The 21,054-nt window shown below is 49.3% G+C and overlaps 2 protein-coding genes across 2 annotated transcripts; one reads left to right on the top strand and one right to left on the bottom strand.

The window, feature by feature from the left end:
* Positions 1 to 3,427: 3,427 nt before the first annotated feature.
* On the bottom strand, positions 3,428 to 12,504 carry LOC100091044 (butyrophilin subfamily 1 member A1-like). The gene is made up of 7 exons (XM_029055485.1): positions 12,465 to 12,504; positions 10,785 to 10,896; positions 8,565 to 8,710; positions 8,425 to 8,445; positions 8,254 to 8,280; positions 6,167 to 6,681; positions 3,428 to 3,469 (listed from the first exon to the last, which is right to left on the bottom strand). The coding sequence occupies exons 1-7, from the start codon at positions 12,502 to 12,504 to the stop codon at positions 3,428 to 3,430; spliced, it is 903 nt and encodes a 300-aa protein (XP_028911318.1).
* Positions 12,278 to 19,641, top strand: LOC114808012 (butyrophilin subfamily 1 member A1-like). Its single transcript, XM_029055258.2, has 6 exons — positions 12,278 to 12,675; positions 13,210 to 13,557; positions 15,309 to 15,425; positions 16,627 to 16,647; positions 16,748 to 16,774; positions 17,687 to 19,641. Exons 1-6 carry the CDS (start codon positions 12,597 to 12,599, stop codon positions 18,220 to 18,222), a joined length of 1,128 nt encoding a protein of 375 aa, XP_028911091.1. The 5' UTR covers positions 12,278 to 12,596; the 3' UTR covers positions 18,223 to 19,641.
* Positions 19,642 to 21,054: the final 1,413 nt, after the last annotated feature.

Below are 21,054 nucleotides of genomic sequence, written 5' to 3' on the forward strand. Positions count from 1 at the left end.
GAAAGGGCTGTGTCCTTTCTGATTATCTTACATCTGCTCCAGGGGCTTAGCACAGTGCCTGTAACCTGGTAAATGCTTATTTAATACCATTATCAGTCAGTCATTCAATAAGAAGAGATATAACATTGCCTAGTTGATAGAGCCTAGGCCTAAGAATCAGAAGGACCTGGGTTCTAATTCTGTTCCACTACTTCTCTGCTGTGTGACCTTGGGCAAGTCATTTTACTTTTCTGTGGCTCAGTTACCTCATCTGTAAAATGGGGATTTAAACTGTGAGCCCCATTTGGAATATGGACTGTGTCCCTTGGGCGCCACTTGAGAACGAAACGAGCTGCCCCCTGGTGGCCAGATGTGACGATGACCCTGAAAGAAACGAGTTGCTCTGCCCCCCTGGTGGCCAGATTTGACAATGATCCTGAAATCCGTTGGGCGCCACTAGGGAACGAAACGAGCTGCCCCCTTGTGGCCAGATTTGGCAATAACCCTGATATCCCTTGGGTGCCACTTGAGAACGAAACAAGCTGCCCCCTGGTGGCCAGGTGTGGCAATGACCCTGAAACTCCTTGGGTGCCCCCTGCGAAAGAAACGAGCTGCCCCCCTGGTGGCCAGATGTGGCAATGACCCTGAAATCCCTTGGGCTCCACTTGAGAACGAAACAAGCTGCCCCCTGGTGTTCAGATGTGGCAATGACCTTGAAAGAAACGAATTGCTCTGCCCCCCTGGTGGTCAGATTTGACCATGATCGTGAAATCCTTTGAGCGCCACTTGCGAAAGAAACGAGCTGCCCCCTGGTGGCCAGATTTGGCAATGATCCTGAAATCCCTTGGGCGCCACTTGAGAACGAAACGAGCTGCCCCCCCGCCCGGTGGTCAGATATGGCAACGACCCCGAGATCCCAGTCTTAGGGAGAGGGAGAACAGATACTTAATCACCATTTTTTAGATGAGGAATCTGAGCCCAAGGAATCTGAGCCCGGGTGCCCTGGCGCCCAGTCTTGTGGTCTATCCATTTGGCCACACTGCTTTTTCCCAAGTCTCCGTTATAATCCTTGTTGACAACATCAACCAATCAATGAATGGTATTTATTGTGTAGAACATTGTACTACGCATTTCGGAGAGTACAACAGAATTAGCAGACACGTTACCTGCCACGAGTTTTTACCTGCCCACGAGGTTATAGCCTAGAGGAGACATTAACATAAATAAATAATTTATAATATAAAATTTAAAGATATATGTCAGTCAATCGTATTTATTGAGCGCTTACTGTGTGCAGAGCCCTGCACTAAGCGCTTAGCGGAGTAGAGTACAATATAACAATAAACAGACACATTCTTTGACCACAACGAACTTACAATAATAATGGTATTTGTCCAAATGTTCAGAGGTCACAGATCCAAATGCAAGGACCACACAGAAGAGAGAGGGAACAGGGGGAAAAAGGGCTTAATACCTCTTAGAGGAGATGTGATTCAGCCACCTGGGAGAGGGAGGAGTCGCCCCCCACTTTCTCTCCAATCATTCAATCAATCCACCAATACTACTTATTAATCATCATCACTATCATCATCAACAAAAATGGTCTTCATTGAGCACTTACTATGTGCACAGCACTTGAGAAAGCACAACAGAATTAGCAGGCACGTTTCCCGTTCTTAACGAGTTTACAGTTTAGAGAGAGAGAAACGGCCAGCAGAAGGCGACAGAGAGCCGTCACAAGGAAATCTCGTCGCCCCCTCCCAGTAGTCTGCCCGGAGGCGCCACCGTGTGGTGAGTTCGTAGCATTGCAGGAGGTCGCAGATCTGCCTTTCGGGAGGAGGGAATGGGCAGCAGCTGGTGCAGAGTTCCTCATCAGGCCAAACTAGACCCAAACTAACACTCGATGGGGCCCCAGATCCTACCTCTCTCCGGGCCACAGGGACCGACTGGTTTCTCTCCTGGTGCCTCTTCCCCGGCCCCGCACAGGCCCCGCACCGGCCCCGCTCCGGGCACCGGCCTCTCCCCTGCAAGGACGTGAATAGCCAGCAGAGGGCGACAGAGTCACTCCAAGGGAACCTTTTCAGCCCCATGGGACGTCTGCTCGGAGGCGCCACCGTGTGGTAAAACTGCAGCATTTCAGGATGTCCAGTCCCAGCCGGGATCAATCAATGGTATTTCTTTGGCAATCACTTTATGCAGAGGGGGAGACAGACCTGAATAGAAATTACGGATATGTACGAAGTCCACGGAACCATCCAGGGACCGGAACCAGAGCAGAAGCAGATTGCTGTCAACAATGGCGTCCGCAGAGGCATGTGCAATCAATCAATGGTATTTATTGAGCAATTACTACGTGCAGAGCACTGTTCGAAGCGCTTGGGAGAGTATAGCAGAATTGCTAGACACGTTCCCTGTGCATAATGAGTTTACAATCTAGGGGTGGAGACAGACATTAATGTGAATAAATAAGTAATTTTATAATAAGAAATTTAAAGATATGTACATAAGTATTGTGGGGTTCATTCATTCAATCATATTTATAGAGCGCTTACTGTATTCAGAGCACTGTACTAAGCGCTAGGAATGTACAATTTAGCAATAAAGTGAGACACTCCCTGCCCACACCGGGCTAATAGTCTAGAAAGGGGGAGACAGACATCAAAACAAGTAAACAGGCCTTAATACTGCTCATTCCGCAGATTTTAATTTACTTGTTCTTTCCCAGTCCTTCACCATCGGCAGCAGCCATCTCCATTTCTGAACCTCCTGGCCATTCATTCATTCATTCAATAGTATTTATTGAGCGCTTACTAAATCACTTCCTCCAGTTGCTCTCAGCACCCCCTCCTTCTCACCCGTTTCCCCTTGATTACCTTGACAACTTCTTCATCTATCAGTGATATTTACTGAGTGCTTACTGTGTGCAAAGCCCTATAGTAAGCGCTTGGGAGAGTACACTACAACAGTTGGTAAATAGTTCCCTGCCCACAGACAAGCTTACGGTCCAGAGGCTGTCCATTTTGCCCAACAAGTGTGACTCACCCAAGCCTCCCCATCACGTCCTCAACCCTCTCTCACCTCCCACTCTCACCTTTCCAATCTCTGTCCTGCTTTCAGGGTCTCCCATTTTCCCCCGTTCTCCCCAGCCTGACTCCTCCCTCGTACAAAACATATGCAGGAACCAAGGAGGGCTGACCAAAAATGGAATTTTCCCTTATTACACCAGCCTCTCATATTAGCTCTGATTGGGACTAGTGACCAATAGAAGTGCTTTAAATGGTGTCTCATCAATCAGTTGCTGAGCTGAATTACAGGGAGCAGTATGGAAAGTGAGAATGAAACTAGCTCCCAGATAGGGACTGTGGTTTTGCACAATTCTGCCTCTGATAAACGAAGTTAAAGTTCACAGGGCCAACTTTCTTATTCCCATCCTCCCCATCCCACTTCGTCAATCCCACCCTGTTGATATTTCTTCAACTCTTCTCTTGTGCTGAGGAGAACGGGTGAGAGACTGATCACTCCTGGTTCCAGTTGAATTTATTTGGTATCAAAACCCATTACTGTGGAACCCATTACCAGTGATGTTGACATCAGATTAGGTTTCCATTCCCCAGATAAACTGCATGGCTTAGTGGGTAGAGTTTGGGCCTGGGTTCTAATTGCTGCTTTCCAATTGTTCTAATTGTTGTGTGACCTTGGACAAGTCACTTCACTTCTATGTGCCTCAGTTACCTCATCTGTAAAATGGAGATTAATACTGTGGGCCCCATGTGGACATGGACTGGATCTAACCTGATTAGTTTTTATCTATTTCAGTGCTTAGTACAGTGCCTGCCACTAATCCTGGTACTAATTTTGCCTTGATTACTATATATATCCCACCTTGATTACTGTATCAGCCTCCTCACTGACCTCTGCGACTCCTGTCTCTTTCCACTCCAGTCCATATTACACTCTGCTGCCTAGATCATTTTTCTACAAAAATGTTGAGGCCATGTTTCCCCACTCCTCAAGAAACTCCAGTGATTGCCCATTCACTTTCACATCAAACAGAAACTCCTTACCATTGGCTTCAAAGCACTCAATCATCTTGCTCCTTCCTACCTCACCTTCTACTTTTGTACTATAACCCATCCCATACCCTTTGCTCCTCACTTAACCTCTCAATCTTGTACCTTCTCAATGTACCTTGATCTTGCCTGTCTCGCTGCCGACCTCTTGTCCACGTCCTGTCTGTGGCCTGGAACGCCCTCCCTCCTCAAATCCGACAGACAATTACTGTCCCCTGCTTCAAAGCCTTACTGAAGTCATGCGTCTTTCAAGAGGTCTTCTCTGACTAAGCCCCCTTTCCTTTTCTCCCACTCCCTTCTGCCATGCCCTGACTTGCTCCCTTTGCTCTTCTTCCCTCCCAGCCTACCAGCACTTTTGTACTTATCTTTAATCTAATTTATTTATATTAATGTCTGCTCACTGTAGGCAGGGAATGTCTGTTACATTGTTGTATTGTACTCTCCCAAGCGCTTAGCCGAGTGCTCTGCACACAGTAAGTGCTCACTTAATGGAATTGACTGGCAAACAATAACATTTAACAAATACCAGAAAACAAAACAAAAAACTTGTGCAGGAGCGGCACACCCTTGGAACCCTGACTTCAGAATCATTACGTTGGGCAGATGTCTTGTTACTTCAGACAGAGGACTGGAGTAATGAGCTTGCTGAGAATCAATCAATCAATCAATCAATCAATCAGTAATATTTATTGAGTGCTTGCTGTGTATAGAGGACAGGATTAAGTGCTTGGGAGACTATGATGCAATAGAGTCTGAGGATGACAAGTGCAACTACAGGAATCCCCTGATTTAGTGCTCTCAATCCTGCTCTCATCTTTGGTAAATACTGTTTTCCTGCATGTGTGCAGTGAGGGGATTTCAGTCATTCAGTCAATCAGAGGACCTGGGTTCTAATCCCAGCTTCGCCACTTGTCTTCTGTGTGACCTTGGGGAAGTTACTTCACTTCTCTGTGCCTCAGTTTCCTCATCTGTAAAGCAAGGAATAAATCTTCCTCCTTCCAATTTAGACTGTAAGCCCTATGTGGGACAGGCACTGTGTCCAACCTGATTATCTTGTAATTACCCCAGGATTTTGAAAGTACTTGGCATATAGTAAGCATTTAATAAATACCGTAAATAAATTGGCACCGGCTTTTGGTCCTCAAGTCCTCATGACAGGATCGGGACTTGGCTGACAATAATGGGGGGAGATGCCATCATCATCATTATATCCATTTTTTAAATTTATTCCTTATATTTCTTCTCTTCTCACTGTTACCAGTCATTCTGATGCTTTTCTTCCTGTGGGCTGTGGACAATTTGTGTCTGCCTGTCTTCCCCTCTTCAAGAGCAGACATTTTACCTTTTGCTGACTGTGTGCTCTCCTGAGTCCCCAGTATGGACACTTGTTCAATCTTAATGGCTAAGGAATGAATAAGTGAATGAATGAATAAGTAACTGAAGGAAAAATATATCAGTCTTCTGTAATTTCCCTACAGAACAGTAATGATGTATTTCTAGCCCCATGTAGTTGTTGGAATTAGCAGTGCCAAAGGGAGAAGCTTCAAGCTGTTCTGCTGCCATGAGGGGCTGTCCTCTGCCCTCCGCGTTAAGGGTCCAGTGGAGATGAGCTGTCTTCTGCCCTCCAAATTTGGAGTCTGGTGGAGGTGAGCTACCCCTCTGCCCACCCAGTTCAGGGTCCTGTGGAGGCAAGTTGTCCTTCTGCACTCCAAGTTCAGGGCCTGGTAGAGGTGGTGGTGGCAGCAGGAGGGGAAAGAGCACTTGGGAACTGATGGAATAGAGCCATGGTAGTTGCTTTCCTGCACTAAGCTCTGCCCCAGTGGGGACCCTCCTCTGGCAGCAGCAGCAGACAATGACCCCCAGGTTGGGCCTGCCCTGTGGGAACAGCAAAGGACCTGGGGACACAGGCAGCTGCACCCCTGGAAGGGGATGGAGAACTACAGGGATCAGAGGACAGGGGCTGAGCATGAGGGACCCCAGGGCTGTGGGCTAAGCAATAGGTTAGTGGCCATAGGAAAGGGATCCTCATCCCCAGAGGCTGAGGCTGATTCCTCCCCAGGGGTCTCCTTAGAGGGTGCATGGACAGGGACAGGGTTTCTCTCAGCCTCTCCAGGCACAGGGCAGATGGTCAGGGGGGTTGGATCTGAGAACCAAAGGCTGAGGAAAGGCCAGAGGGTCCCGGAGAAGGTGGTGTGGGCGAAAGTATAGATGTGGGATCCATCAGTCCTACTGTAGAACGAGATGTTTCCAGCCTCATAGTCTAGGTAAACCCCCACCCGGCGGGGGAAAACATTCAAAGAGAGAGGAGTCTGTGGAGAAGTAAGGGCCCAGTACCTGCTTCTAAACCCCTCCACAACCCAGAATCCATTCTTTGGTGACTCGGAAACCTCTGCTTTTTTCTTCACATTTTCCCTACAGACCCCCAGCCCCCAAGCCTCCCTCCCGCCAACCTCCACCTCCCAATAATGTCTCCCCGAGGTGAAGCCCTCTCGACCCAATACGCGAGGGTAAAAATCAAATCCCTCAGGGTTCTCGGGCAGAGACTTGGGGGTTTCTCTCCATGTGACACATTTCCAATTCTCCAAGAGGGCGAGGTTGGGATGAGCTGTGGCTGGATCCAGGGTGATGTCCACTGCAGAGAGAGAGAGTCCAAGGGTCAGTGCTGGGGGTTCAGTGGGTCTCTCAGGGCCTCTATCCCTGCCTCAGGTAAAGGGACATCAGACAGAGGGAAGCCCAGTACCCTGGGAGAGAAGGCTGCAGTGGCCTCCCTGTCCCTGCCATCATATCCCCTCCCTACTTCAGACTCTGAACCCAGCCTTTTGGACAGTGTTTGCACTGTCAGATGAAGCAGAGAAAGAGGAGGAGCAGTGCACTGTGGGACCTGTCAGTCTTGGAATGAGGAGATGAGCTCAGCAGGAACATTTTCACTCTCTCCTGGTTTGGACCACTTCTCTGTAGTCATGAAAGCTGATATTCTTGTCTGGACAGAGGCTAGTGGTGGTGAGAGGCTAGAGGCTAGAGGCTCTAGAGGCTAGACAGTGGTGACAGCATGAAAGTGGAAATCAGAAGAATCTGATTTCTAATCCAAGCTTTGCCACTGCCTGCTGTGTGCATTGGGTAAACCACTTCACCACTCTCTCTCTCTAGGCCTCAATTTCTATATCTGAAAAACGGGCATAAAAATTACTTGCTTTCCATCTCTCTTAAACTGTGAGTCCTATGTGGGTCAGTCTGTTTCTGATCTTATGCTCTTTTATTTAGCTCAGTGCTTAGCACAGTATCACCATTATTCATTATGATTTCTGGAACTGCAGTCCTTCATATCATGCCAGCTTCTGGAAACAGCCAGTTCCCCAGACATCCTGGGGAATAGGCAGGTCATTTATGAATGTGAAGCTTGCGGGATACAGAGTGAGCTTTATCTTGTCAATGCTGTAGTAGTAGTTGTAATAACATTTATTGAAAACCATTGAGGTTTAGTGTCCTGCATTAAGTGCCACGGCAGATAGAAACTATTGAGATGGGACACAATTTCTGATCCACACAGGATTCACAATCTTTCTTATCTCTATTATGAAGTTGAGGAAAATGAGGTCAGGTGACTTGGCCAAGGACACATAGCAGGCTGGTCGCAGAGCTAGGACTAGAATCTCCTGACTCCTAGCTCCAGGCTCTTTCAAATACAGCGTATGTCACCCCCTGCCCCTCCCCACTTTTTTTCTTCTTTACTTTAAATAGTGTTTGTTCAGAGCTTTCTATGTGCCAGGCACTGTATTAAGCAGTGGAGTATACAAACTAATCATTTTGGACATGGTTCATGTCCTAAATGGGGCTCTCAGTTTTAATGCCCATTTTACAAAAGAAGTAACTGAGGCACAGAAAATAATTGAGGCACAGAAAATTTAAGTGACTTGCCCAAGGACACTTAGCAGACAAGTGGCAGAGTGGGGATTAGAGCCTAGGTCCTTCTGACTCTCAGGCCCATGCTCTTTCTCATTGAGGTCAGGAATTGTACCTATTTATTGTATTATAGTCTCCCAAGTGCTTAGTACAGTGCTCCGCACACAGTAAGTTCTCAGTAACTATGAATGAATGAATAAATGTTGGAGAAATTCCTGGCATTGCAGGCAGGAGCTAGTCTTGACATATGCGGGGAGACCAGGTTGGGGAGGGGTTGGCCAGAGAGAATATCAGGGTCACTTACATGCATGTAATTGGGCCTGACTCCATCCTGCAAGAAAACGAGAGAGAGAGAGAGAGAGAGAGAGAGAGAGAGAGAGAGAGAGAGAGAGAGAGGGTCATCACCAGGCCGGTGAAAGAGGCACTAACATCAAAATGAGGCAATGGATGGAAATGAAGGAAACACAGAACTTACTGAGCTCAGCCTGGTGTTTCCCTGAAAAGGAACAGAAATAAGTCAGGGATCCTCCAGACAGGGAGAAACGGGAGTAGTCATTTAGGTCTGGGATATGCCCAGAACTTGGGATTAAACCATCAATTTTCTTGTAGTTTTACCATTTTTATTGTGTTTTTTCCTTTTCATCCTTTTGAGTTCCTCCTTTTTTCTGAATTCCTTTTTCCTGCTCCGCTTCCACAAGAGACAAAGGCCCCAGGTGACGAGCAGTCCCAGTGCAGGCAGGGTCACAGACAGAACAATGATCCTGACCCTTGGGAAGAAGTGAGCTGAAAGGGGACAATCCAATCAATACTTTGACTTTAGCATCTTCTTCTGTTCTCTTTTATGGGAGTTTCAGCCTTTCTTTGGAGTGAGTGTCTCTCCTCCGATCACCCCTAGAGGCTCTACAACAGAACAGAGGCATTTTGGAAAAGTCAGACACTTACTCTCCCCATCTTCAAAGCCTAATTGGAGGAACTTCTCCTCCAAGAGGGCTTCCTTCACTAAACCCTCATTTCCTCACCTCCCACCCCCTTTTGCATTGCTATGACTTTCTCCTTTATTCACCCATCAGCCCCATAGTACTTATGCACACATCTGCAATATATTATATTAATGTCTGCCTCCCCCTCTAGACTGTAAGTTTGTTGTGGGCAGGGAATGTGTCTAGTAATTCTGTTATATTGTACTTTCTCAAGCCCTGAGTAGAGTGCTCTGCACACAGTAAGCACTCAGTAAATACAATTGATAGATCAGACCCCATTCTGGGGTGGGGACTCAGGGATGGGACAGCCTCTTCCCTGCTATCTCTCCCCCACTCCTGGGACTTTGGGTGCCATCCCGAAGCAGAGTGGCTTAGTGGAAAGAGCACGAACTTGGGAGTCAGAGGTCGTGGGTTTTAATCCCGGCTCCGTCACTTGTCTCTTGACCTTGAGCAAGTCTCTTAACTTCTCTGTGCCTCCGTTACCTCATCTGTAAAATGGGGATTAAGACTGTGAGCCCCATGTGGAACAACTTGATTAGCTTGTATCTACCTCAGTGCTTAGAACAGTGCTTGGCACATAGTAAGTGCTTAACAAATACCACCATTATTATTATTATTATCCAGCCTACGTGCACTCCAGCCAGACTCCTCTATCCTCGACCCCCCACCTTTTGGAGGTAAGAATCGAAGTGCACAGCTGGGGTGGGAGAAATTTGCCTGAAAAGTTCAAAGGGAGATCTCCATTGATGGCGGGGCATCATTTTTTAATGGTATTGGTTAAGCACTTACTGTGGATCAAACACTATTCTAAGTACTGGGGTAGATAGAAATTGGTTGGGTTGGACACAGTCCCTGTCCAGCATGAGGCTCACAGTTTAAGTAGGAGGGAAAACAGGGGAACTGAGGCACAGAGAAGTTAAGTGACTTGTCCAAGGTCACAGAGCAAGCAGTTGACAGAGCTGGGATTAAAACACAGGTCTTCCGACTCCCAGGCTTGGGCTCCTTCCACTAGGCCATGCTGCTTCTCAGTGTACAGGCATTTGGGTGTTTGTGATGTTGCACAGTGTCCTAGAGTCATGCTACCAGGCTGCTAATGGGACTACCCATTCTGGGACTCATTTCCAAATAACTTCATGGTCTTACTTGTGAGTACTGTTAAGTTCGGTTGTTCAGGAGTTGGAAATGGAAATTGCTGAATGTGTATGTGTTTGGGATAGTGGCATGTAAGAGTGAGAGTGAGTTTCTTTTTCATGTCAAGTTGACATGTGTGTGTAATAATAATAATAATAATGTTGGTATTTGTTAAGTGCTTACTATGTGCAGAGCACTGTTCTAAGCGCTGGGGTAAACACAGGGGAATCAGGTTGTCCCACGTGGGGCTCACAGTCTTAATCCCCATTTTACAGATGAGGGAACTGAGGCACAGAGAAGTTAAGTGACTCGCCCACAGTCACACAGCTGACAAGTGGCAGAGCTGTGTACACACATCTCTCTACTACCAATTATTCTGCAGCCCCCAACCTTCTTGGCTTTGGTACAGTCTACAGTGGAGCCTGAGACATAGGGAGAAACACTCCCCAGTGGTCACAATGAAGAACAGTCAAAGGTCAAATCAGTCATTCACCTGCCACCCGCAGCTCTATGTTGGCCTGTTCATGTATTATCTTTAAAACTGCAATAGTAATGTCCTTTATCAGACTCTCTGACACAGTGTATTCTCACAGCCACACTTCCTTTTGCTATGTTGTCTCTCAACAACTCCGTTCTCTCTTGATACTCCTCCATCTGCTCCTGTAACTGGTCCTCTCTGTTCTTGTATAAGTGCATGATGTCAGAGGACTGGGATCAAAACCACCTGACCTCCATGTGCTCAGCGCTCATCTTGGGGTACAGGTGACACGGTAACTCGGTGTCTTCCCCCACCTGGGCCAGGATGGGCTTGGCAGGACTAATCACAGCAAACTGAGCTGCAGGAGCAAAGGAATACAGAGAGAGAGGAGCTGGTGCTGACCCAAGGCATAAAAAAACAGGAACCAACCCCCCTGCTGTTTCAGACCAAACATCCATCTGGCCCAGGATTTTGTCCTTGACTGTGCATGGCACTTAGGTGCTTGAAGGAACCTTGAGATAGTGACTCAGACATCCATCCCAATTGTCTCATATGTGAACAACCTTACAATTTAACTTGTCCTATTGTGACCGGTCATGGACTCTTGGCCAGGAATTTATCCAAATTGGGTCATCCAGACCAATTGTTATAGGTGAACAAACTAATATCCCTAACTTCCTCTCTAGTTATCTATCATGGACTCTTTCTCTTTTATGGTATTTGTTAAACGCTCCATGAGGGTTGTTCCTCGTGGGGTTCACAGTTTTCCTCCCCATTTTACAGATGAGGTAACTGAGGCACAGAGAAGTTAAGTGACTTGCCCAAGGTCACACAGCAGACAAGCGGCGGAGCTGGGATTAGAACCTATGACCTCTGACCCCCAAGCCCAGGTTCTTTCCCCTGAGCCACGTGAGCCTGGGGGAAGGACAAATCAATGAAGTGACTAATTCCATGCTCACAAGGAAATTTCCCTGTAAAGATGAAGGGGACCAAAACAAACAGTTGACTTTCATCTGTCACTGAGGGTTGTTGGGGGTGACAGCCCATGGAAAAGGTGGATCACCCCCTGTGGGCAGGAAAGGCCAAACCAGAGTGAACCCATGCTGACTGGAGTCTGAGGAGGAGGTGGCTCAGGAGGACTGGACTGCCCAGATGCTGCTGCCACAAAGTGTTTCATGGGGATGATTGGAGGCCAGAGACTCTGGAGGAAGATTCTTGGGCAGGGTGGGTGTGGGCATCCCTGGTGCATGCTGGAGCCCCACCCAGACAGATTCCATGGGGACAGAGCTGGGACTGCAGTGTCTTCCCTGCTCCATATGGAACCTGAACCCAGAACTCAGAGGGAGCATATAGCTTCTCCAGAACCCCTGACTCCTGACCTTCAGAGCTGCCCCTAAATTCCCTTCCTATAATGGCTATGGAGGGCGGGGAGAATGGACTGTGCCAGAGACCCACCCCAAAACAAGAAACCCCCACTTGCATGTCCATTAGCAAGTCTTCTCCAGGCTACCCAGCCTCTCCCAGAGCTGAGTTATCAGTCCACAGCTGGCCAGTCCGTGGCCACAACTGATACCAGCTTTTCTGGGTAGCAATGGTGCTCAACAGCCTAAGTACCCCATCAGAGTGGCATGGTGGGAACGTGGCACTGATAGATAATGAGGGGGTGGGGAGAGATGATAAAAACCTGAAGGCAATAAACATCCACACTAGGGACCAAACCATCCGAGGAGCAGGGAAGAGGAGGACCCTACTCCCCCAAGGCCCCCTTTTCTGGGTCAGGCCAGGAGAAGATCCTGGAGAAGAGTCAGAGAGAACAAGTAAATTCAAATCTGTGGACTATGCACATGCCTCTGTGTATGCCACTGGTTACAGCATATTCCTTCTGCTCCAGTTCCTGTCCCTGAAAGGTGTCTGGTTAATTCTTACTGCCGTGGACCACTTTCTGCTGCCTGTCCCAGATCACCATCGCCACCTGCTCTAACAGCGAGATAACCACTGAGCCACTGTTTCTTCTCTGAGGGACATTGCCACGGTCTCTGGGCTCCAACAGTGGCAGTGATGATGGGTTTTCCAGATTCCTCAATGCCCAGATGTCTTCTCTTCCTCCAACTCCTCCAGATGGCCACGCTAGGCTCAGGTAGGGAATCTTTTCTCTCTGCTCCGAGGGGACTTCTGAAGGAAAAAATTTTTCCACTCATTCCCAGTCTGAATAATTTCCCCCAGAAAGCAGAGCCAAAGAAAATGTTTTTTTCTCAGATCAGGGGACTTCTAGTGCTTTCAGAGGGTGAACGGGGGTGACTCTCTCCTTCCCCTGGGGTCATGTATCTTCCCCTCCACTAAAGCCCCAGTGCCAGATCCTTGGTTTTTTTTTTCCTTTTTGTAATCATAATTGTTAAGTATTTACTATGCCAGGCACTGTATTAAGCACTGCGGTAGATGTAAAACAGATCAGACACAGTTCCTGCCCCATGATAGGGCTCACTGTCATAATCCTCTTTTAACAAATGAGGCAACTGTGGCACAGATACATTAAATGACTTAACCAAGATCACACTTTAGGTGAAGTTGTGGAGCTGGGATTAGAATCCAGCATCTCTGACTCCCAGGCTCATGCTCTTTCCACCAGACCATGCTGCTTCTAATCCTCTCTGTTGGTTTGCCTTGGTTACAGCTCAGTTTGCTGTGATTGGACCTGCAGAGCCCATCCTGGCCCTGGAGGGGGGAGATGCTGAGTTATCCTGTCACCTCAATCCCAAAATGAGTGCAGAGATGATGGAGGTCAGGTGGTACCGAGCCAAGTTCTTCCCGGCCGTGTATGTGTATCGAGCTGGGCAGGACACAGACAAAGAGCAGATGGAGGAGTATCGAGGGAGAACAACATTAGTGAGAGATGCTATTGCAAATGGGAGTGTGGCACTGAGAATACACAATATCAGAGCTTCTGATGAAGGAAGATATCACTGCTTTTTCCAGAGAGACGCAGTAAGCGAAGAAACCATTCTAGAACTGCGGGTGGCAGGTGAGTGAGTGGCTGGTTTTTCTCTTTGGGTGTTCCTCACTAAGACCAAAGAGGGATGTTTCTCTCACCTAGTAAGCACTTATCAAATACCATAACAATAAAGAAGATATTAAAAATGATCTAATTCATCCCCAAAACTTTGCGGATTGTCCTCATCCTGCCCATGGGCCATCCAGCTGCCCCCAGCCCCATGATGGTTTTTCTATGATAGAACTTTTCTATGTACTCCATGACAGTACATTTTCTATGGTATTTGTTAAGTATTTACTGTGTTCATTAATTCATTCATTCAATCACATTCATTCATTCAATCAATCAATCAATCACATTTACTGAGGTACACTGTACCTTGTGCAGTGTACTGTACTAAGCACTTGGGAAAGTACAATACAGTCACAAAGAGTGACAATCCCTGCTCACCTTGAGCTCCCAGTCTAAAATGGGGAATATGCCAAGCACTGTTCTGAGATAGATCCAAGTTAGTCAGGACAAACACAGTTCCTGTCCCACATGGGGCTCCCAGTTGAGAGGGCTGCCCAGTGGAAAGTTTTCTGTTGGTCAGTCTCTTTCCATGTTTGTTTCTGGACTGGATTCCTGGGATGCCCAGGGACTTGGAGCTAAGGTGTGCAGGACACCTACCCTGACACCTACTGGATTGTCTTTTCTCACATCTGGGCCTGGTTGTGCTCCATTGTGGTGGGGACTGGTCAAAGGTCAAATGGGGTTGGGTGGATGTGGCGTGGGGTGTGGTAAGGACTAGTTTCAGTGTCTAGGGGCAACAGGAGTCATCAGAGTATCACATCCTCCGTTATGAACTTGAGTAGTGAAGGGGACATGGTTCTGGATAGGGGCACAGGACTCCTGACCCTTGGATCTGGGCAGGGTTGGGGCAGGCAGGGTTCTTGTGTCCCCAGACAGTCTGATTATGCTCCAACGCAGTGAAGCTTGGTCAGGAGTCACATGAGGTAAGGGAGGGATGGGTGGAAGGGAGCTGAGGTGAAGTCAGGGCTGGTTGGGGTAGGGAATCACACCTACTGTTGCATATGCACGCACACATACAAATTTGAGTTGTGAAGGGGACAAAGGTCTGAATGGGTTTCAGGCCAGGGAAACAGAAAATGGAGGTGTGGAGTGAGGTCAGGAGGAACTTCAGAGTTCAGTTCAAGTTAGTACAGAGTCCAGGATCCTCCTCCCCATCACAACCTTCTTCCCCCCATAAAAACATTGGGTGCTGCATTAATGCCCTTCTCTCCACCTCTTTCTCTGTGGGAAGCACTGGCAGGGTGGACACAGGGAGTGGGAGGCCCAAAGGAAGCAGTATTTTCCTTAAACTATGGGGATCCTGTGCAGGAAGAAACTGTCGAAGCCCGAGAATGGGGAAAAGGGGCTTGAGACACACCAACTGGGAATCACGAGAGGTTCCTTCTCTCCAAACCCATGGATCTCTCACTCCAGCCCAGACTGGTCAATGTAATGCTCTCCCTTTTTGTTTCCCTACATTGACTCTGAGATCTCTGTTTTACCCAACACCCGGAGCTCCCAGCTCCAGGCCCACCTGGAGAGAAGAGGGAAATCTTGGAATCACTTGTCCCTGCTTTGAGCTCTCACTGTGGCTTGGTGCAGAAACATAGCTAGGATCTGGCATCCCTGGATATGCCCCCCTCATGGGTCCTAATTCTCCCAGAGCCTGGGTAAAGTCAGGGATTGCCCCATACCTGTCCATGATGGCATTTTTGGAAATGTTGTTTCAGGTCCCTTATTCCCGAGGGCCTATCCTTTGATGGTGACTCTTGCTGTGACTCTTCCTGCACTAGGACTCCTTATCACTGGGGGTCTTTATCTCATCTGGAAATTGGACAGTGATAAAGGTAAAATACCAAAAATATTTCTGTGACATCCCTGTTGCTGCAGGTTAAGGCAGGAGACCAGAACTGAAGTGGGGAAGTGACAGACAGATCAGAGGTCAGATGCCCCCGCCCACAACCCCATCCTTCCACAAATGACACATAACCTGATGTTCCATTTTCCCCAAAGAAGGGACTGACTCCACACATGGGGTGTGGGGAAACCATAGGGTATAGGGGCCCCAACCCCAACTTCTGTAGTTCAGAATGAAGTCCACCTCTCCCCACCCTGATCCTGCAACCAAGTTCCCCCAGTACAGCCACCATCCCAATGAAGTGTGGATAGAGCATGGGCCTGGAAATCAGTAGATCATGAGTTCTAATCTTGGCTTTGTGCTTTGTGACCTTGGGCAAGTCACTTCACTTCTCTGGGCCTCAGTTCCTTCATCTGTAAAATGGGGATTGAGACCGTGAGCCCCACTTGGGATAGGGATTGTGTCCAACCCAATTTGCTTGTATCCACCCCAGCGCTTAGTATGGTGCCTGGCACATAGTAAGCACTTAACAAATGCCATATTATTATTATTATTGTTATTATCTGAGCTCTGGGAGTTGGCTGGCTGATACTAAACCAACTGGGGTTCCTTGAAATTCTAGGACAATGAACTCCATTCCAGATCCATGGATGATTCTCTGATCAGTGGGGATTCTTTGCAAGGGACCAGTCCCATGTTGCATGACCAAGACACATACTCCCCTCTACCCCATCCCATCCTGTCCCAACATTAGAGAAGCAGCGTGGCTCAGTGGAAAGAGCACGGGCTTTGGAGTCAGGGCTCATGAGTTCGAATCCCAGCTCTGCCACTTGTCGGCTGTGTGACTGTGGGCAAGTCACTTAACTTCTCTGTGCCTCAGTTCCCTCATCTGTAAAATGGGGATTAAGACTGTGAGCCCCACGTGGGACAACCCGATTCCCCTGTGTCTACCCCAGCGCTTAGAACAGTGCTCGGCACATAGTAAGCGCTTAATAAATACCAACATTATTATTAGTCTGTGGATTGTTTGTGGAGGGTTGGGGTTATGGGCTGGTGTCTTCCTTAGGCAGCTGGAAATTCTGACCTTTGATCTTTCTCTCTGTCTTCCCCACCCTGGTTCTGGTCTCCTGCCTCAACTTGCAGTTCTCTCTGTCTGGAAACTCTCTGACTTTATCTCTGTTCCTTTTCAGGAAAATTCCAGGCTGAGCTCAGTAAGTTCTGTGTTTCCTTCATTTCCCTCCATTTCCTCTTGTTGGCATTTGCGTCCCATCCACCAGCCTGGTGATATCTCTTCTATCTGTTCCCTTGCAGGGTGGAGACGGGCCCTGTTCCCTGCTGGTAAGCGACCCTGACATACTCTGTGAATCTCAGCTCCCTCCCGCCCTGGGGCTTCTGTCCCTTCCCAGCTCTGCTCCTGAGAGTCAGACCCAAGGTCGTTTCCAGGACCATCTGTGGCCTCCTCCTCCTCCCTGCTGCTGTCAGGGGCCCCAGAAGCCTTCTGGAATGGCTGAATCAGATGTGGGGGGCACTGGGGAGCTGAAGCTTCTGGGAAGAATTGGGAATCCCCAATAGAGACCTGAGTGTCCTCGGTCCTGAGCCCTGGTGGGGTGGGTGAGTGGGGAGCTGGGCTCCAAAGGAGAGTTCTGGATGGGGATGATTCTCTCTGGGAAAGAAAGAGGTGAGGAGAGAGTGTCTCCTTTTGGCATCTCCAGGCCGGGTCTATGTCCCTGTTTCTATCTGGACTCTGGACACTGACCCTGAGGGAGGAAGGGCTGGGGGTGGGGGGAGGGTTGTGTCTAGCCCATGGCAGAGGCCACACACCCACTTTCTGTTCTTTCCTGTGGCTACTTCTGTCCATCTCCCTTCCTTCTGCCCTCCTCTGCTGGGGTCATCCAGCTGGTCAAATTGTCACAGGACAGGGTGACCAGTCTTGGGGTTCAGTAACACTGTCACTGCTTAGCCCAGCCAGCCCATCCCAGCCAGCCCAGGGGATCATCCCCACAATACACTGCTCCGTCTATGGACAGCCTGTTCAGGGGCAACTGGGCTGCCATTTCTGGGTTTTCAGAAGGGAGAGGTATTGGGGAAGGTCATTCTGCTCCTCTCCCAGGGTGTCAGTGATTCCTCAGTCACCCCAACGCTGGGGACAGGGGACAACATCCTGGGGGGATGGAATCCCACAGCGAATGACCCTGCTTATCCCTAGGGACCCCAATTGCTCCAGCACTGACCCTGGAACTCTCTCTGCAGATGACATCACTCTGGATCCAGACACAGCTCAGCCCGAACTCATTCTTTCTAAGGATCTAAAATGTGTGACCAGGGGAGACACATGGCAGGACCTGCCCAACATTCCTGAGAGATTTGATCCAAAGGCTCAGGTGCTGGGCCGTGAAGGCTTCACCTCGGGAAGACATTGGTGGGAGGTGGAGGTGGGGGACAGGACCTGCTGGGATGTGGGGGTTTGTAGTGAAAATGTGACGAGAAAAGGGATGATCCCTGTGTCACCTAAGAATGGATTCTGGGCTATAGGGTCAGATGGATCAAAGTACTGGGCCCTCACTTCAGCACTGACATACCTTTCCGTGAAAATACCACCCCACCGGGTGGTGGTTTACCTGAACCATGAAGCCGGAGTCATCTCGTTTTACAGTGGAACTGATGGATCCCACATCTACACTTTCTTCCACACCACCTTCTCTGGGACTCTCCACCCTTTCTTCTTCCTTTGGTCCCATGACCCAGGCCCCCTGACCATCTGCCCTGTGCCCAGTGGGACTGTATGAGATCCATCCCCTTCCCCCTCCCAGGATGCCCAGTGCCCCCTAAGGGGAGGGACCTGCCTCAACTCCCACCCAACCCACACCTGAGGTTCCTCCTGCCCCTTAGGCTACAGATCCCCTTCTGGTAACAGCTGCAGCTGCCAATGTCCCCGGCTCTTCTAATGCTCCCCCAGGGCAGGCACAATCTGGGAGTCATTGTCTCCCTGATGCTGCTGCTGCTACTTCCAGGGAGGGCCCCCACAGGGGGCAGAGCTGAAGAAGACTGTGACACTCTGATCTTGGACGGGACAGTGGTGTCCTGAAACTGCTGCCAGAACCACATGCTTAGGACAGGAGGATGGACAGGGCTGGATTTCCCAGACACTGAGGCTTGGGCTAAAAAGGGATCATGAGACTGCCCAGCTCATGGACTTGGGTCATCTAGAGGGAGGGAAGACCTTTCTTGTGGATCTTTCCACACCATCCAAGTCAATCCCTGACATTCCATCATGTGAACCTGCAGAAACTGCAGATTCTTTACAGGATTCCCATGACAACCTTAGGACAGTTTTTGTCTGTCCATCTCCCCCGATTAGACTGTAAGCCCGTCAAACGGCAGGGACTGTCTCTATCTGTTGCCGACTTGTTCATCCCAAGCGCTTAGTACAGTGCTCTGCACATAGTAAGCGCTCAATAAATACTATTGAATGAATGAATGAATGACTGGGCCCCTGAAGGCTCCCCCATGGGCACCACCACGCTTGGTCAGGGAAGAAGATGGTGATGTATAGGGGGATGGGGATGGCTCAGCTTTTGTCACATCAGGGGAAATTCACAACTGTTTGTGGGTAACAAGGCAGCAGAACAGCTCTCTGAACCTGGCTCATCGTGGCTGGGCTCCACTGTCTCCCTCTCCACTGTCTCCCTCCAGCTCTGGGATCCCACTGGGCCACTATCACCCTGCTCTAGTCGTCCCTCCGCATCAACCACTGAATGACCTCTAACTGCTGACAGTTCCCCAGCCCCGTGAGTTTATTGGAAACAGATAACTTCAAACAGAGACCACCAGGCAAGAAGTCCCAGAGAGACCAAGGTGGGCTGGGAGTCCATGGAGGCTGGAGTGGAATCCAAAAAGAAAATGACAACAAGACAAGGTCTGCTTCAGGATGTGAGACTGTTTCCTCTGATTCTGGAAGAATCCAGACTGGGAGTGTTTGTATCACTTCCGGGGATTGGATTTTCTGCCCTTTTCCCTTTGTCTCGGTGCTGATGGTGAGAGTGTCTGCAGCATCAGTGTCTTTTCCATGCTGATGACCTGTTGGTTCTGTCCCCTAGGTCTCTGATCTCTCTGTTAGCTGCCAATAAGGGCTTGTTTCAAACCCCCAAACTGTGTGTGTCTGCTATGTTGATTGGGTAGAAGCAATGACAATAGCATATACTGAGCAGCAACTGGATTTTGTGTTCTGTACCGAGTGCTGGGGAAGGACAAAACAAAGAAGTGACTAATTTCCTTCCCACAAGGAGATTCCCCCTTAAAAATGGGGGAGCAGGCACAAACCATTGACTGCCATCTGTCACTAAGGGTTGTTGGAGTTGGCAGCAGGTGGAGAAGGAGGATCAGCCCCGATGGACAGGGAGGGCCATGACCCCAGGCTGCGGGTGGTGGTGGCTCAGGAGTAGAGGACTGTCCAGATGCTCCATCCAGAAAGTGAAGTCGAGTGGAGACCCCAGCAACAGAGCCCTGACCAGGGTGGGTGTGGGGACCCCTGGGGGTGCAGGTTGGAGCTCCACACTGATAGAGTCTGAGGAGACCTCAGTCTGGCTCCAGGCTAGGGCAACCCCGGGGGGACAGGGCTGGGGCTACAATGTCTTCCTGGTCCACAGAGAACCTGGGACCTGGAGCTCAGAGGAAGTGGGTGGCTTCTCCAGACTCCCTGACCCCATGACCCCCAACCTCTAGGCTACAAGCTTGTCATGGGCAGAGAACGAGGCTAACAACTCTTTTATAGTGTACTCTCCCAAACACTTAGTACAGTGTTCTGCACACAGTAAACACTGTTGCGGACCGCCGCAAGATGGCGATGGTGAGGCCAGCCTCAAGCCTACGTCATGGAATCTGCGTCATTGCTATAAAATACCCGCGCCATTACCTGTGCCATGTGGACTGTAAAATAGCCACGCCACGTGAAACCCCTCCACCATGTGCTACTTCAAACCTCGCGCACCATTCTCGCGCGGACCGGTCGGGTGTCACGGGATCATGAAAGTGCTTACTGATTGGTTACTGTTACTATGTGTGCCTAGCCCCGATTGGGTGCCCTGTGTCAGCAGGGGGTTTCGCCTTACCAATAAAGCTGGCAGGGCGGCCCAGGATCGGGGTGGTGCGGGCACTCGTACCCCACTGGGGTGAACGGGCCGCTCGCCACTTTCCTACTGTCCTGTTCTTTGACCCGTTCTCTCGGAGTCTTTCGTCTCTTCATCGACTAAACGAACCCTTTCTAATTTGTCTAATTATTGTCGATAACAACACTTAACAAAAATGACTGATTGTTTGATTTACCTACAGAGCCGCCCCAAAAGTACCCTCCTAAGATGACCCTGTGAGGAGGGAGGACTGAGCCCTGTACCCAGAAAGCGAGGGGCTGCTCCAAAGCAGGAAGCCCCCATTTTACATGTCCTTGAGCCACTCCTCCCCAGGCCATTCAGCCTCTCCCAGAGCTGAGCTATCACAGTGCAGCTGGCCAGCCCATGACCCCGAATGATACCAGGCTTTCTGGGCAGCCCCTGTGCTCAGAGGCCCCAGCACCCTGTCAGAGGTGCAAGATGGAAATGTAGTACTGATAGATAGTGAGGGGG

The sequence above is a fragment of the Ornithorhynchus anatinus genome, chromosome X5 (genome assembly GCF_004115215.2).
Source record: "Ornithorhynchus anatinus isolate Pmale09 chromosome X5, mOrnAna1.pri.v4, whole genome shotgun sequence".
In the NCBI taxonomy this organism is placed as follows: Eukaryota; Metazoa; Chordata; class Mammalia; order Monotremata; family Ornithorhynchidae; genus Ornithorhynchus; species Ornithorhynchus anatinus.

Bases quoted from the DNA above. Each gene is read 5' to 3' on its own strand.
- LOC100091044 (XM_029055485.1), bottom strand. From the start codon at position 12,504: ATGGTGATCTGGGACAGGCAGCAGAAAGTGGTCCACGGCA. The intron at 8,281-8,424 runs GTAAGTTCTGTG...GTTTTCTTGCAG, and splicing joins GAAACACCAGGCTGAGCTCA to GATGGAGTCAGGCCCAATTA. The intron at 3,470-6,166 runs GTGCCTGGAGAG...CGTTCTCCTCAG, and splicing joins CCCCCCTGACCATCTGCCCT to CACAAGAGAAGAGTTGAAGA.
- LOC114808012 (XM_029055258.2), top strand. From the start codon at position 12,597: ATGATGGGTTTTCCAGATTCCTCAATGCCCAGATGTCTTCTCTTCCTC. The intron at 12,676-13,209 runs GTAGGGAATCTT...CCTTGGTTACAG, and splicing joins GATGGCCACGCTAGGCTCAG to CTCAGTTTGCTGTGATTGGA. The intron at 13,558-15,308 runs GTGAGTGAGTGG...ATGTTGTTTCAG, and splicing joins TCTAGAACTGCGGGTGGCAG to GTCCCTTATTCCCGAGGGCC.